This window comes from Heterocephalus glaber, unplaced genomic scaffold (assembly GCF_053883595.1).
Source record: "Heterocephalus glaber isolate CG9 unplaced genomic scaffold, H.glaber_assembly_v1.0 deba00001457, whole genome shotgun sequence".
In the NCBI taxonomy this organism is placed as follows: Eukaryota; Metazoa; Chordata; class Mammalia; order Rodentia; family Bathyergidae; genus Heterocephalus; species Heterocephalus glaber.
The window spans coordinates 8,695,551-8,709,522 of record NW_028258305.1 but is presented as its reverse complement, the minus strand read 5'-3'; the positions used below and the strand labels follow the sequence as shown (position 1 = coordinate 8,709,522).

Here is a 13,972-nt window from a genome sequence, read left to right as displayed (position 1 = left end):
CTATAAAGAAGTTGTTTAAGCTCTTTTCATCTATAAGATAGAGAAGATAATCACCGCTAATACATTGATTTGTCACTATTTTCAGTAAATGTTACTGCTGTTACCAAATTGTCATAATTAAATCCATGAAAGCAGATGAGAAGGAAAAGAAGTTTCAGTCTAAATTGGTTACAACTAAGCAGGCATGGTGGTATATGCCTATAATCCCAGCACTAGAGAGGCTAAATCAGCAGGATCTCCATGAGTTCAGGGTCAGCCTGAACTACATAGCAGACCCTGTCTCAAAGAAACCAGATAAGTAAGGAAATTAGTTACAGCTAAGGAGAAAAGTACTGTTCTCTTTCAGAGAACACTGCTTCAAAATAATCATTTCCATTGTATACTTTTTTCCTTTTTTTTTTTTTTTTTAAATTAACAAATACCCAGAACATCTGCTGTATAAAGGTTGGAACCATCTTAAAATTTTAATATTTTGTTTAGTATCTTAAGTGATATCCTATGTGAGTTAATTTGCCTTCTTTACATTAGGGAATGGCCAAATCCTGTGCTGTTGAAGCAACCAGAAGAAAGCAATTTGAATTTGCCTGTCTGGGATCCCCGGGTATGTGATTTACTTTGGAATTGCATTAAGGAAAGAACATTTCTCTAAAATACAATCTAAAGATTGTTGTTCTTCCTGCTCATTGTCCTTTGTAGCTATAATCCTTTCCTTCCCTCTGCTGAGATTTTTTTGTGCAGATGATTTAGGTCACTTACACTGATCTAAATGTTACGTCATTAAAAATCTCCCATGTAACACTAGATGAGTAGGTGTATCAACCACAGTGTCATAATCTGTTGTGAAAAACTGTCTCACAAGTAGTTACTACTAATAATGTACTGATGTATATAAAAAATGGACTTTGCAGTCCAATTTAGACTGTTGGTTCCAAGATGGTATAATTCTTATACACCTCACATTTTAATTTGCTTTTAGAGTGAGTGCTCATTCCTCTGAGTAACCAAAGGAAAGTTATCCATTGAGTGGGTACAGAAAAAGGAGTGAGAATAAATGGACCAAATATTGTTTATTCCAGTTATGATACTGGTTTCTTTGATTCTAAAAGGCCATTGTTTATAAGATGCACCATCACTGTAACAGCATTTCCGAGGAAAAATAAATTGCAGGGTTTTTTTGACATTGACTGTCAGACATATCTGACTTCATAATGAAATGTTAGGGAAGGGAAATGTACTTCTTAGAATTAAGGAAATTATAGCTGAGTGTGGTGGTACACACCTGTAATCCCAGCATTTGAGAGACTGAGGCTGGGGGATCACCACAAGTTCAAGGCTAGCCTGGGCTACATAGTTCAAGACCAGCTTGAACTACAGAAGGAGACCCTATCTCACCAGAAAACAAATTTAAGGAAATTTAGTATTAAATTTATGTTTCATATTCTTCAGATTTTTGGGGAAATGAAATGAGGACAATAACAGAATAGATCAGTTATTCTGCTTCTGATTTCACAATTTCACAGGTAAATCCATCAGATAGGTATCACCTCATGCCTATAATCACCCCTGCCTACCCACAGCAGAATTCTACATATAATGTGTCCACATCAACTCGAACAGTAATGGTAGAAGAATTTAAACAAGGTAAGTATGTTGACCCTTTCTGCCTTAACATATTCCCACAAGGTTTTTATTGACAGTTTTATTCCTTGTTGTAGCTATGGATTGGCAATTAGAAATATGTGATGTGGGGCAGGGAATTTGGCTCAGTGGTTTCGCCGCCTGCTGTGCAAGCACAAGGACCCAAGTTCGATCCCCGGTACCAAAAAAAAAATAAAAAGAAATATGTGATATACTCTCCTTAAAAATTCTTTTCAGCTTTTCCAAAGTATATGTTAATATTAAAGCCAGAAATTGAGCCAATCCAGTCTGACCTGGCTGAATATCATATATGAGTTCTGAGAAACAACATATTTACATTTTATAACTCAAGAATTTGTTGAGGTTTGGAAGTTGGGAGTAGAGTGATAAAACAATCTGAGTGTCTTTCTCTCTCACTGTCTCTCTCTAATTAGGTCTTGCAGTTACAGATGAAATTCTTCAAGGGAAATCAGATTGGTCCAAGCTACTTGAGCCACCAAATTTCTTTCAAAAGTACAGGTATTTGAAATTTTGTATTATGTGCATGTAAGTGTATAAGAAGAATGTTAGATTTAGAGAGTTAATATATGATGGGTGACAGCTGTTATCTAGATTTCTAAAACAAGGTAGAGATAGGTTAATAGAAATCCGAAGTGATAATAGAGTTAGATCCTTCACCGTAGTCATATCAGATCCAGTGCAGTATTAGTGATTTTTAAATGCAGTTTGTGTTTTTCAAAGGTGGGGTCTAGAATTAATTTTGAGAAAAACAAAGTGTGCCTTAAGTTTTGTAAACTGTGTGCTTTTATTGCCATTTTGGGAATAAATTGGGAAGGAGAAAGACAAAGTAAATGATGGAAAAGCAGATGCTAACTGAGGTTTCTTTTTTTTTTTCTGATTGTTGCTTAAAATTCTTCAGACATTATATAGTATTGACTGCCAGTGCATCAACAGAAGAAAACCATCTAGAGTGGTAAGATTTAACATTTCAAGTTCCCCATGGTATGGTGATAATATATTTATATGGTGCTTTACGTTTTATAAAATACTTTCTTGCTTGATTTGCAAAATTATATTGGTGAATGATATACATGACCATGGAGCATCAGTGATTGAGAAATACCATAAGTTAATGTTTCAGAATCAGGAGTGACCTAAGTGTATATGTGCAGGTTGTGGGTTTTTGGGGGGTTTTGTTGTGGTTTTTTTGTTTTTGTTTTTGGTATGAGGGATTGAACTAGGGTCCTTGCGCTTGCGCAGCAGGCAGCAAAACCACAGAGCTAAATCCCTGGCCCAAGATTGTGTTTTTTGATGCTTCTGAGAGGATTTAAGCAAAATTTTGATGTTTGGATGATTCTAATACCCACCTTCTTACTGAGTTTTTCATCCTTGTTATCATAGTTTCCTCCATCAAAACTTGAAGGAAATATACTATATATATCTTTAATTTAGGGGACACTGGTACAAAAGGTTTCAGAATTTTAAGCTTCTGAGAGATAGGAGATTTCTTTTTGGTCTAGGAGCAATGTATTTTTTCTAGGGCATCTAAATCTGTCCCTCATGTCACCAGCATATTCATATTCCTGGTGCCATTAGGTAGAAGCTACTGGGCCACCAGAGCTGGTTATCCTTTCCTTGGGTCTGACTTCTGGAAAAGCAAAACTGTTACTTCACAGGTTTAATCACTTTACTGGTAAAAGAACTCCAAAACAATTTTTTTACTGAAGAGTATTTAATTTGTCTAGATCACGTGTTGGGAAACTATAGCCTGTGCCAAATTCAGTCTGCCCATCTCTATAAAGTTTTGTTAGAACACAACTACTTGTTCATTTATATTGTGTGAGGCTGATTTCTTGACAGGTGTTTGAAAAAGTTCTTTAAAGGTAGTAGTTATTCTAATTCATAAACTCACTAATAAATTAAGAAGTGGACATTAGTCCCATTTCTTATCTAAATCAGAAAATGAAGTTGTAGAAATCTAATGAAACAATCTAGTGTCTAATTTCAGTTTAGTGAATTTTTTAATGTGAGGTCTAGGCTATTGTAATTTTCCATAATAGCACATGCTGCATTTCCCAGATGCAGCGTGTACTTTTATTTTTGTTTTTACTCTCTTTTTCTCTTTACCTGGCCCAAACTTGCACTGCAGAGCCAGTTTTTCCCCTGCTCTCTTTTCTCAAATAAACTTTGTCATGGTTAAAATAAATAAATGTATGTATGTATTTATGTAAGGTCTATTCATTTTGTAATTCAGAGCATGTTTACTTCATAATTTATGTGTCGCATAAAATATATATACACACATATGTTTATCACAAAGTTTAAAGCACAGCACTAGATCAGGTAGAGGTGGATTGAATTTGCAGCTCTACAGTGCATAAACGATGTGATAGATGATAGGCAGTTACATAACTGATTTATACCTCAACTTCAACCTTCTATAAGTGCAGATAACAATATCAGTGGTGATGATTGATGCAATTAGGTGATGTATGCACAAAGCTTTTCACATTTCAAGCAGAAAGTCAGTAGCCAATAAGTGGTAGTTATTTTTAATATTTTATAATTCTCTGACAGAATTTTTCCACTTGTTTTCCTTATTTCCATGTCATTAATCTTAATTTTACTTTTCTTGTATCACATTTTATCACAAGAGTATGAAAACTGAAATCTTGCTCTTATTGCACATCTGTTAAGGCATCACTAAAGATGAAACTATTAAAAGTTCAAAATTATAAATCCCCCCCAAAAAAATAATAATAATAATTTATGTGTCAGTATTAGCTTTTTTGTTTACATTATAGCCTTAGTGTTTAGATACGAGATTTGAAAGTAGAGACAGATTGAGGAACATTTTCCACCAGTCATGCTCAAGTAATGACTATTTTATAATCTTAACCAAGGCAGGGTGTTTTAGATTCAGAAATGCATTAAATAGGTCAGTTCTTCTAAAAACAAGAAAACTTTTAAAAAGGGAGAGAGAACATAACAAATTCATGAAATTTTTCATTTATCTGAATGGTTTGTTTTTGGGGGTTGTTGTTTTTTTTTTTGCTTAAATTCTTTTATTGGTACATTTTAGGTTTATAATACGTTTACATTTATCATTTGAGTACTTGTACCTGTACATGATGTATTGTGGTTCTTACTTTTTCCCCATTCCCTGTCCTCCCTTCACCCCTTCCACCTTTCCCTATTTACAAAGACTTTGTTTCCATTCTCAATGGTATTTTAAATAGGCCCTGTTAAATTGGACTTCATTATTAAAATGAATTTTTAAAGTTTCATAGCTAATGTGCTCTTCAGTTTACTTGAATATACTTTGCAAATTTAATATGGTCATGAGAAAAAACTTGTTTATTTTAGGGTTGGATTGGTAGAATCTAAAATCCGTGTACTTGTTGGAAATTTAGAACGGAATGAATTTATTACTCTTGCCCATGTGAATCCCCAGTCATTCCCAGGAAATAAAGAACATCATAAAGAGTAAGTTCATTATTTTACAATATTGTATTTCTCAAAAAATGTCATTTGGCATACACATTGTTTCAAATCAGTTGCATCAGTGGGGTAGATTTAATAGTTTTGCATGCATGTGTGTTAATGAGTATTAAACCCAGGGCATTTGCACTGAGCAACATCTCCACTTTTGTATTTTTTGAGACAGTCTTGCTAAGTTGGCCCAGGTTGAACTCAAACTTATGATCTCTCTGCCTCAGCCTCCAAGAGTTCTGGGAATATAGGTGTGCCCCACTCTGCCCCACTTACATCTTTGAGTATGAGTGACCATGGATTACAAATAAGTACACACTACTTTGGTAGCCCATTTACTCACCAAGCATTCCATCTAATTGGAGCATCTTTAAGTAAATATTCAGCAAGTCATTTTCAAAGCCACTCAATCTTCTTTAGAACAACACAGGATAACTTGTTAGTTCTGGATGTCAGTTTTAAGAATTTAACCAAACCATTGAAATCTACTTATGAGATAGAGAAATAGAGCTTAAGTTTTAATTACCAAATAGCTTCTGTAAAATTATTTTAAAAATTAATGAAAATTCTTAAATTTTACTTTACAGCAACAATTATGTATCAATGTGGTTCCTTGGGATAATTTTTCGGAGAGTAGAAAATGCAGAAAGTGTTAATATAGACTTGACCTATGATATACAGTCATTTACTGATACAGGTAAGACTTTGTCATCATAGAGCTGTGATTCTCAACTTTAATTGTAACTCAGTATTAACTACCTAGGATCTGCTGGCTGTATTTTCTTTGAAGTTTCACAATTGGTTAAATGAAATGGTGCGTCCATATTTTGGAAATATGCTGGTATTAAAAAAGGAAAGGAGGGCTGGGGATTTAGCTCAGTGATTCCGCTGCCTGCCTCACAAGCTGAAGGACCCGAGTTCAATCCCCAGTACCAAAAAAAAACAAAAAAAAGGAAAAGAAAGGCATGATGAAGCACTTTCCAAGCCATATTAAGTTGGAAGGGTTGCAGAATAATGTGTATAGTGCACTACCATTTGCATAAATAAGAAAAAATATGTGCATGTACAAATGCATAGAATATTCCTGGAAAGATACTTAATTTTTAAAAAAAGCTGCCAAAGGTTATTGCTTCTACTTGAGAGAAGCCTGTCTAGTTAACAAATGTGAGGAAACTGAGTATTGTTAAACCCTTTGAGTTTTAATCTATTTTAAAACAAAAAGAAAGATAACTGAAACTCCATTGGTGATTCATCTTGTGCACAGCCATGGTTTATAACCACAAGATGACTTAATTTTTAATTTTTTCATGTGAACTAAGTATCAGTGGATAAGAATATGATTGATCAAGAATATCTTTCACAAGGAAAAAATATGAGAAGAGGAAAAAAATGGAAACGAGGTCTTTGCAAATAGGGAAAGTTGGAGGGGGTGAAGGGAGGGCAAGGGAAGGGGAAAAAAAATAAGAACCAAGAGACTCATGTGATGGTACAAGATCCCAATGATGAATGTAACTGTATTTTATACCTAAAATGTACCAATAAAGTTAATGGGGAAAAAATTAAAAAAAAATTTTTTAAATAAAATTAAATTTAAAAAAAGAGTATCTTTCATATCTAGCCCCGAACCACACCTGTCTGGAATATTGTAATGTATCAATTATAAATTTGGGTTTTCTTAATCTGAAATAGTATGTATTCATGCTATTATTCTTTGATTCATGTGAGTTTTCTAAATGCGAGCCCACACATTTATCATGATAACACATATTCCTTAGAATCACTACATCACATTCCTGGGGAGCTGGGCATAGTGGTACATGTCTGTAATCCCGGCACTCAGAGGCTGAGGCAGGAGGATCACTATGAGTCCAAGGCTAGTGTGGGCTACATAGTGAGTTCAAGGCCAGCCTGAACTACATAGTGAGACCCTGTCTCAAAAAACAAATTTAAAAAAGCCAAACATTCCAGGGAATCTACAACTTGAAAAAGTACTCATAATTATTTTATAAGCAATCTGGAATGAGAACATAAATATAAATTTTCCCGTTCTAATTTGATCTCAAATTTTTCAAAAAGGACACTATTGGGATATTCTGTTTAGTATAGATATGTAAAATGCTCTTTTCCAGATGTGGAAACTTTAGGGTCCAAGATATTAAAAAATTTATTACAATTCACAATAGTTGCTGTGTAAAACAAGTCTCCCATCCCTATCTTCAATAGGTTTTTAATCTAATTGGCTGTTCATAAAATACATTAAGTGGTTATGTGATAATATAACTGGTTGTCTTACAAAGCACTAAAATAGAAGTCTGGGGTTGAATGTATTCTGATTCAGGCAAGGTGTTCAGCAATAGTGAGCCTCATTTCCCTCCCTGCACAATAAGGATGTACGGAAGATGGTTTGCGAAGTCTAATGTTCTGTAATGTGGGCAACAGTAGTAAAAGAAGCTTCATGGACAAGGGAAAGGATGAATTGCTATTGAGTACTTAGTAAAAAAATTGACTCAGGCTTCAGCAGGTAATAGGAAGAGAGGTTGTCTTTTGGAAAAATAGCAATAAACAAGATTTAGAAAAATGTTTTTGCTTGTATATTTATCTTGTTAATGAGATTTGATTATGAGAAAGTCTTAGAAGATGGACGTGCAAAACTAGTCAATTCTTTTTTTTTTTTTTTTTTTTGGTAACAGGGATCGAACTCAGGTCCTTGCGCTTGCGCAGCAGGCAACGAAACCGCTGAGCTAAATCTCCAGCCCAGAACTAGTCAATTCTTGAATAGGATTGTGACTGACAGTGTTTTAGAAACATTTGTTGTATAACAGTGTGTGTGTGTGTGTGTGTGTGTGTGTGTGTGTGTGTGTTGGGGACTGGACCCAAGGCATATGCAATGAGCACCATCCTTACCCTACTTGGGGAGATACTGAAGGTATATGCACTTCAGAATAAGAAAACAGCTCTTAGTCCAAAAAGAAATTCCCCATTTAACATATTAATACTGTTACAGTGTACAGACAAGCAAACAATATAAACATGCTGAAGGAGGGAATGAAAATTGAAGCAACTCATGTAAAGAAAAAACAACTTCATCAGTACCTTCCAGCAGAGATTCTTCAGAAGAAGAAAAAGGTAAATTTGTTACTTTAACTCTCCAGTATGGTTCCACTCAGACAAATAGTGGGACCAGATTTGAATTTTTTATCTCTCACACCTATTTGAAAGAAAGAGAAACAATGCATTCATCCTTACCTTCAGTAATCACAGACATAGTTTGCTTATATGCACTTCAAAGTTAAAGTACTCTGTATTCTCATTTGTTTTTTTGAAATTCTAACCGCTTTCCTCTACTTCAGCAAAGTCTCTCTGATGTCAGTCGAAGTTCAGGTGGACTTCAATCCAAAAGATCATCTCTAGATAGCAATTGTCTGGACAGCTCCAGAGACACAGACAGTGGAACTCCTTTTAATTCTCCACTATCTACAAACAAACCTTCTAAGCCTGAAAGTCCTCGTACAGGAGAAACAGAAAGGTCTGCATATTAAAATTACCCTTTCAGTCTTCAGTTTATTTGAAGATAATGTGAACTTTTCTATAGCTTTGCTGAATGCCTTTTTAATCATTAAAAGATTCTGTTTTACTAGCTGCTAGTCAGTTTCCTGTTAGAAATACTTGACAGTGCTGTGGGAGATGGTATGGACTTAAGAGTATGTGGGAATCATTATACAGAAATTAAATCACTTAATGATAATTTAATACTTTTATAGGAGTAGTGCTGAGCCTGCTGCTGTAATTGCAGAGAAGCCACTGAGTGTCCCACCAGCTCAAGGACTATCTATTCCAGTAATTGGTGCAAGTGGGTATCTAAACTTTTATGAGTGATTCTACTAAATAAATATTTAATTATCAAAGTCATTTTTCAAATAAGAGAAAAAATAAGAAAATTTTTTTTTTTTTTCAGAGGTTGACTCTACAGTAAAAGCTGTATCACCCCCAGCTGTCTGCACCATTCCTACTGTAGTGGGGCGAAATGTCATTCCTAGAATAACAACACCCCACAACCCTGCCCAGGGACAACCGCATCTAAATGGAATATCGAATATGACCAAGAATGTTACAACAAAAAGATCCCATTCCCCATCCATAGATGGGACACCTAAAAGGTTGAAAGACATAGAAAAGGTAAAGTTATGACTTTAGTGGTAATTCAGTAGTTGAGTTTTTTTAAGGTTAAAAGAACCCACAATTCTCCATAGCTATGTTAGTTTCTTCTTAGGAGTTGATTGTTTGAAAAGAATATTTCAAACCCTAGAGGAATAATATCAAGTGCTCATCCTAAATTCAAATTATTGATGTGTCTGAAAAATTTGAATGGTTGGTCTAAATTTCTCTTTCACTTATACAGATCACAATTGCTAACTAAATTATGTTGGTTTTTTTGTGTTATGTTGATGCTCCTTGCTTCCAGTAGGGGGTGGTAAAGCTATGTAGATTTGTTAGAATCTGGCTTGATTTAACCAAAAAAAATCACTGTACAAATTCAGGATGGCAGTTGAATTCAATTTAATTTAAAATCTCTTCCCTCACCAACTTATGTTTTTAATAGTTTTTGATGATGGCCTAATCAGTTACTTAATTCTCTGTTTATATAGGTTTGTATGGTTTTTACAGATATATAATAATTCATTTTAATGTTTATATTTTAGTTTATTCGACTTGAGTCAGCATTTAAGGACTCCCGCAATGAAGACAGAAAAAGAAAAACAATGGTAAATATGTTAATAATGTGCTTCAGAATACTTTTTCTTTGTTTTTATTTTTTATTAGTATATTTATATTACATGATGGTTACATTCCTTGTGTGGAGTTGGTTCATGTACATAACACATCTGAATTATTTTTTCATCCTGTACCCGTTCCTCCATCTTTTGACCCCCTTCCCATTTGAAAAATATCTATCTACCCATTTCCTGTCTTTTATTTTGCTCTTTATTTATACAGAATAAAGAGCAATGTGTCAGAAGGGTTCTTTATTAGAAAGTAGGTCAGATTAGATCTGTAAGGTTTTGCTTATGTTTTAAGTAGGAATGAGTGTTGCATATCAGAAAGTTTTGTTCATGTATAATTATTCTGTTTTTAGGATGCTGTTGGAGAATCTATGCCTATTCCAACTATTGATACGTCACGCAAAAAGGTAATAGTCTTATTCATAGGTAAAAAATCATAGGTAATCTACAAGTACAAAAAGGTTTATTAAAGCCCAGGGTAAGAGTTTGTCCCTGTTCTGAAGGGTTAAGGATGTTCTTAGGGTTAAGGATGGAGACAGCAAGCAAAATAGATAGTCCTGAATATACATACATCAAATGCCTAAAAAAGAGCGAGTAATTTAAGAAGACTTCATGGTTTATTTAGATTGTGTTCACTCTTAGTTTCTTATATTTAAAGAAACAGGGTTGGGGAGTATAGCTCAGTGATAGAGCATTTGCCTAGCATATGTGAGGCCCTGGTTTAATCTCCAGTTTAAATAAAAAAACTGGAGAGCTGGGTGTGGTGGTGCACACCTGTAGTCCCTGCACTGGGGAGCCTGAGGCAGGAGGATCACTGCAAGTTCGAAGCCAGCCTGAATTGCATAGTCAGTTTAAAGATTACATAGTGAGTTCAAGGCCAGCCTCAACTACACAGTGAGACCCTATCTCAAAAAAAGAAAAACATGGGGCCGGGGATTTAGCTCAGTGGTTCTGCTGCCTGCCCCACAAGTGCAAAGACCCGAGTTCGATCTCCGGAACCCAAAAAAAACGAGAGAGGTGCCCCTAAACCTCAGTTTAAAGACTTATTCTTTTAAGAGTTACTATTGAAACTGATAATACACAGTTTTAAGCATGGTAAGCTAATAAGTGCTTTAAAAGCAACCTTGTATAAATCAGAGAAAGCCCTTCTCACGAGTTTATAGTGAATAAAATAGCTTATTTTCACCCCACCCATTAAAAAATAAAGTGCTTTTCATTCCAATCATTTGTCACCTCCCTAGATTCCCTGGAATGTATTGGCCATTTGAAAGCAAAATAATGTCCTCATAGGCTATTTATTATAGAAATTGTAAGCATATATTTATAATTATAGTATGATAATAGAAGAAAAAAATTTGAGATGGGTATTAAATAATAGAATCAAATGACATGTTTGGATTTTTTAAATATTTCACATACAAAGCCTAAGTGGGTAAACCAGACAAATGGGGCAAACTTAATTTCTGAGGTTTGATTATGACAGCTGAGTCTTCATTGCCCTATTTCCATGTTCTCAACTTTTATGTATGACTGAAGCTTTTTCATAGTTCTTTGGGGATTCTGTTTGTCTTGTTTTTGAATGAGGAAATAGAAACAGATTTAAGCATTAACTGTTGCAGTCATCTTTTGAATGAAACTTTATCATACTACGTCTATCACACAAAAGTCTGTATTGTAGAAATCTTTCTTTGCTTCTCAATTTCTTAGATTTTCCCTTCCCTATATAATATTTAATGTCCTCAGAATTTGCACACAAATGTCCCCAAATTTTTCCAACATCAAGGTTACCTAGCTAGACTATGCAGTTCACACAGTTCACAGTTTTCTCCATAAATATATTATAGAAACTAAGCAGTGTAACTCTCAGCAAGTTTTTCTCCTAACACTCATTTTTCACTTCATATGCCAAGAGTTTCCTATTTAATCACTAGGCATTTCCGTTTTCTTGGTGTCATTGCCTGACTTCAAGGATGACTGAGTTCTCTCAATCTAGAAGTGTCAGTTGATTTAACAAAATCCTCGGGCCAGGGATTTAGCTCAGTGGTGCCACGCCTGCCTTGCAAGAGCAAGGTCCTGAGTTCAATCCCCGATACCAAAAAATAAATCCTTTTTTCCTGTACATACTCACGCTCCTGCCACTTCAACTCTTTTCCCTGGCCTGTTTCAGTTCTGACCAAAAAAAGCAAGTCCCAAAAGGAAGAAATACCAGTGAATAAGCAATACTGGAAGGAATTATTCAGCACACACACTTGAGTGTTTAGGAGCTTCAGGGATTTGAAGAAAGGGTTTTTTGACTGATTGTTGGGCCTTTGTAATGTATACCTATGCTTTTTCTTTTTTGTTTGTTTTTTTCTAATAGAGACTGCCTAGTAAAGAACTACCAGATTCATCTTCTCCAGTTCCAGCAAACAACATTCGTGTCATCAAAAATTCCATTCGACTGACCCTTAATCGGTAAAAGCAGTGCCTCCTCACTTACGTGAACATGCAATCATATCGTGGCACAGATGCAGCCACTCTTTTCAAAATAGAAGTGGCTGTCATACATAAAATAGGTGAAAGTTACAGTCATCAGCCTAACAACCTTGAAGTGGTTTTCGAACTCTCACACTTTGACCTGCAGATGCTGTAGCATTCGCTTACTGATTGCTACATACACTCTGAGGATCACCTGCTATCAAATTTTCATCTACAGTATTATGGCTTTGCATTTGGAGGTTTTACTGCCTTAACTTTAGGTGTTTTATTTCTCTATTATGGGAACCGGTTCTTAGCCACTTGGACACTGACAGAACAAGTCTTGAACTTTTTTTGTGTATGTGTGTTAAAGTCTTATGTTGTAATTATCATTGTATAGAGTTGAAAAAGTTGAAAAAAAATTTGTCATGTAATTTTTCAAATGTTAATGTATTTACTTTAGCATCAAAGTCACTTTGTAAAACCTGAGATAAATGAATGTGAGATATCTTTTCTGCTTTTTTTTATGTGTGTGTAGATGTACTGTCAGTTCTGTTGATTTAAATTATTTTTTTCCAGATTGGCACATGGAATATTTAAACTTTTGGTTTTTGTGCCTTTCTGTCCAAATGTTGCATAGCTACCAGGGAGGATTAGTCCGGTGATTACATAAGAGTTGGCACCATAAATTCTCTATATTTTGCCTCCCATGGAGGCCTTTGAAATGCATCTTTATTAAAAAGTCAAAATATAACCAGGATACTGAAAGTCAGTATATGAATGGTGAAATTATTACATATCCTACTATCTCATGCCATTCTTGTTAGTTGACTGGTATTTTTTTACTGAGGAATAACTCATTCCACCATCAACAATAAGATACCTTTAAGTATGGGCAAACTTGTACTTTTGAGGTGTAAAATTAACTTGGCATGATAATCCCTGACCATTACCCCACAACTTCAAACAGTTTCTTCATGGACTAGGCATGCAGAAATAGCAGTGGATTTTATTAAAACCTAAAGGCATTTTTGAATGACATTGTTACCAACCATTAATTGGCTCAGGACCTTTGTAATTTTTATTTAACAGTATGAGTTGTCTTTTTTTACACTGCTTTTTTCAATGCATTTCTTAATATTTTTTAAGTTTCATGAACGCATGCTGAGTTTATTAAAATCCATAACCATGTAATTCTTGTAATATGTTGATTCAGTGTTTTGTAAATGAAGTCGTATGTATTTTCAGAGTATTTTTGTATGTACTATAAGATACCATCTTTTCAAAGAGAAACCTTTAAAACCTTTACTGTCTCTCTCTTAATTTTTAAAATGTGGATTATGCTTGAACTATTATATTTAAAATGCAAAACGTATAGATTGCACAATCAGGAATGCCAATATATATACCTTCTTCATCTTTCACGCCCCATGTAGTTGGTCTGACAAGATAAACACAAAGTGGTACTTTGAATAGTGAGAACAAATAAGTTGGTTGAATATTTTATAGGATTCCTGAGATGCCATCTAGTCAGTGGAGAAATAATGGTCCATTTTCACATGTAAATCCTTTACCATTGAGTTTAAATTCTTGAATTAAAATTG

The 13,972-nt window shown here is 34.6% G+C and overlaps 1 protein-coding gene across 2 annotated transcripts in view; it reads left to right on the top strand.

The window, feature by feature from the left end:
- Window positions 1–13,674, top strand: part of Papolg (poly(A) polymerase gamma) — a 29,160-nt gene extending 15,486 nt beyond the window's left edge. For both annotated transcript variants that reach the window (XM_004867243.3, XM_021246293.2), the window contains exons 10-22: window positions 529–601; window positions 1,521–1,641; window positions 2,073–2,157; window positions 2,558–2,611; window positions 5,005–5,124; window positions 5,718–5,827; window positions 8,135–8,256; window positions 8,481–8,656; window positions 8,892–8,980; window positions 9,086–9,306; window positions 9,831–9,893; window positions 10,265–10,318; window positions 12,271–13,674. In XM_004867243.3, the coding sequence (XP_004867300.1) occupies window positions 529–601; window positions 1,521–1,641; window positions 2,073–2,157; window positions 2,558–2,611; window positions 5,005–5,124; window positions 5,718–5,827; window positions 8,135–8,256; window positions 8,481–8,656; window positions 8,892–8,980; window positions 9,086–9,306; window positions 9,831–9,893; window positions 10,265–10,318; window positions 12,271–12,369 (1,387 nt within the window). In that variant the 3' untranslated portion in view covers window positions 12,370–13,674. The remainder of the gene's footprint in view (window positions 1–528; window positions 602–1,520; window positions 1,642–2,072; window positions 2,158–2,557; window positions 2,612–5,004; window positions 5,125–5,717; window positions 5,828–8,134; window positions 8,257–8,480; window positions 8,657–8,891; window positions 8,981–9,085; window positions 9,307–9,830; window positions 9,894–10,264; window positions 10,319–12,270) is intronic.
- The last annotated feature ends 298 nt before the right edge of the window (window positions 13,675–13,972 follow it).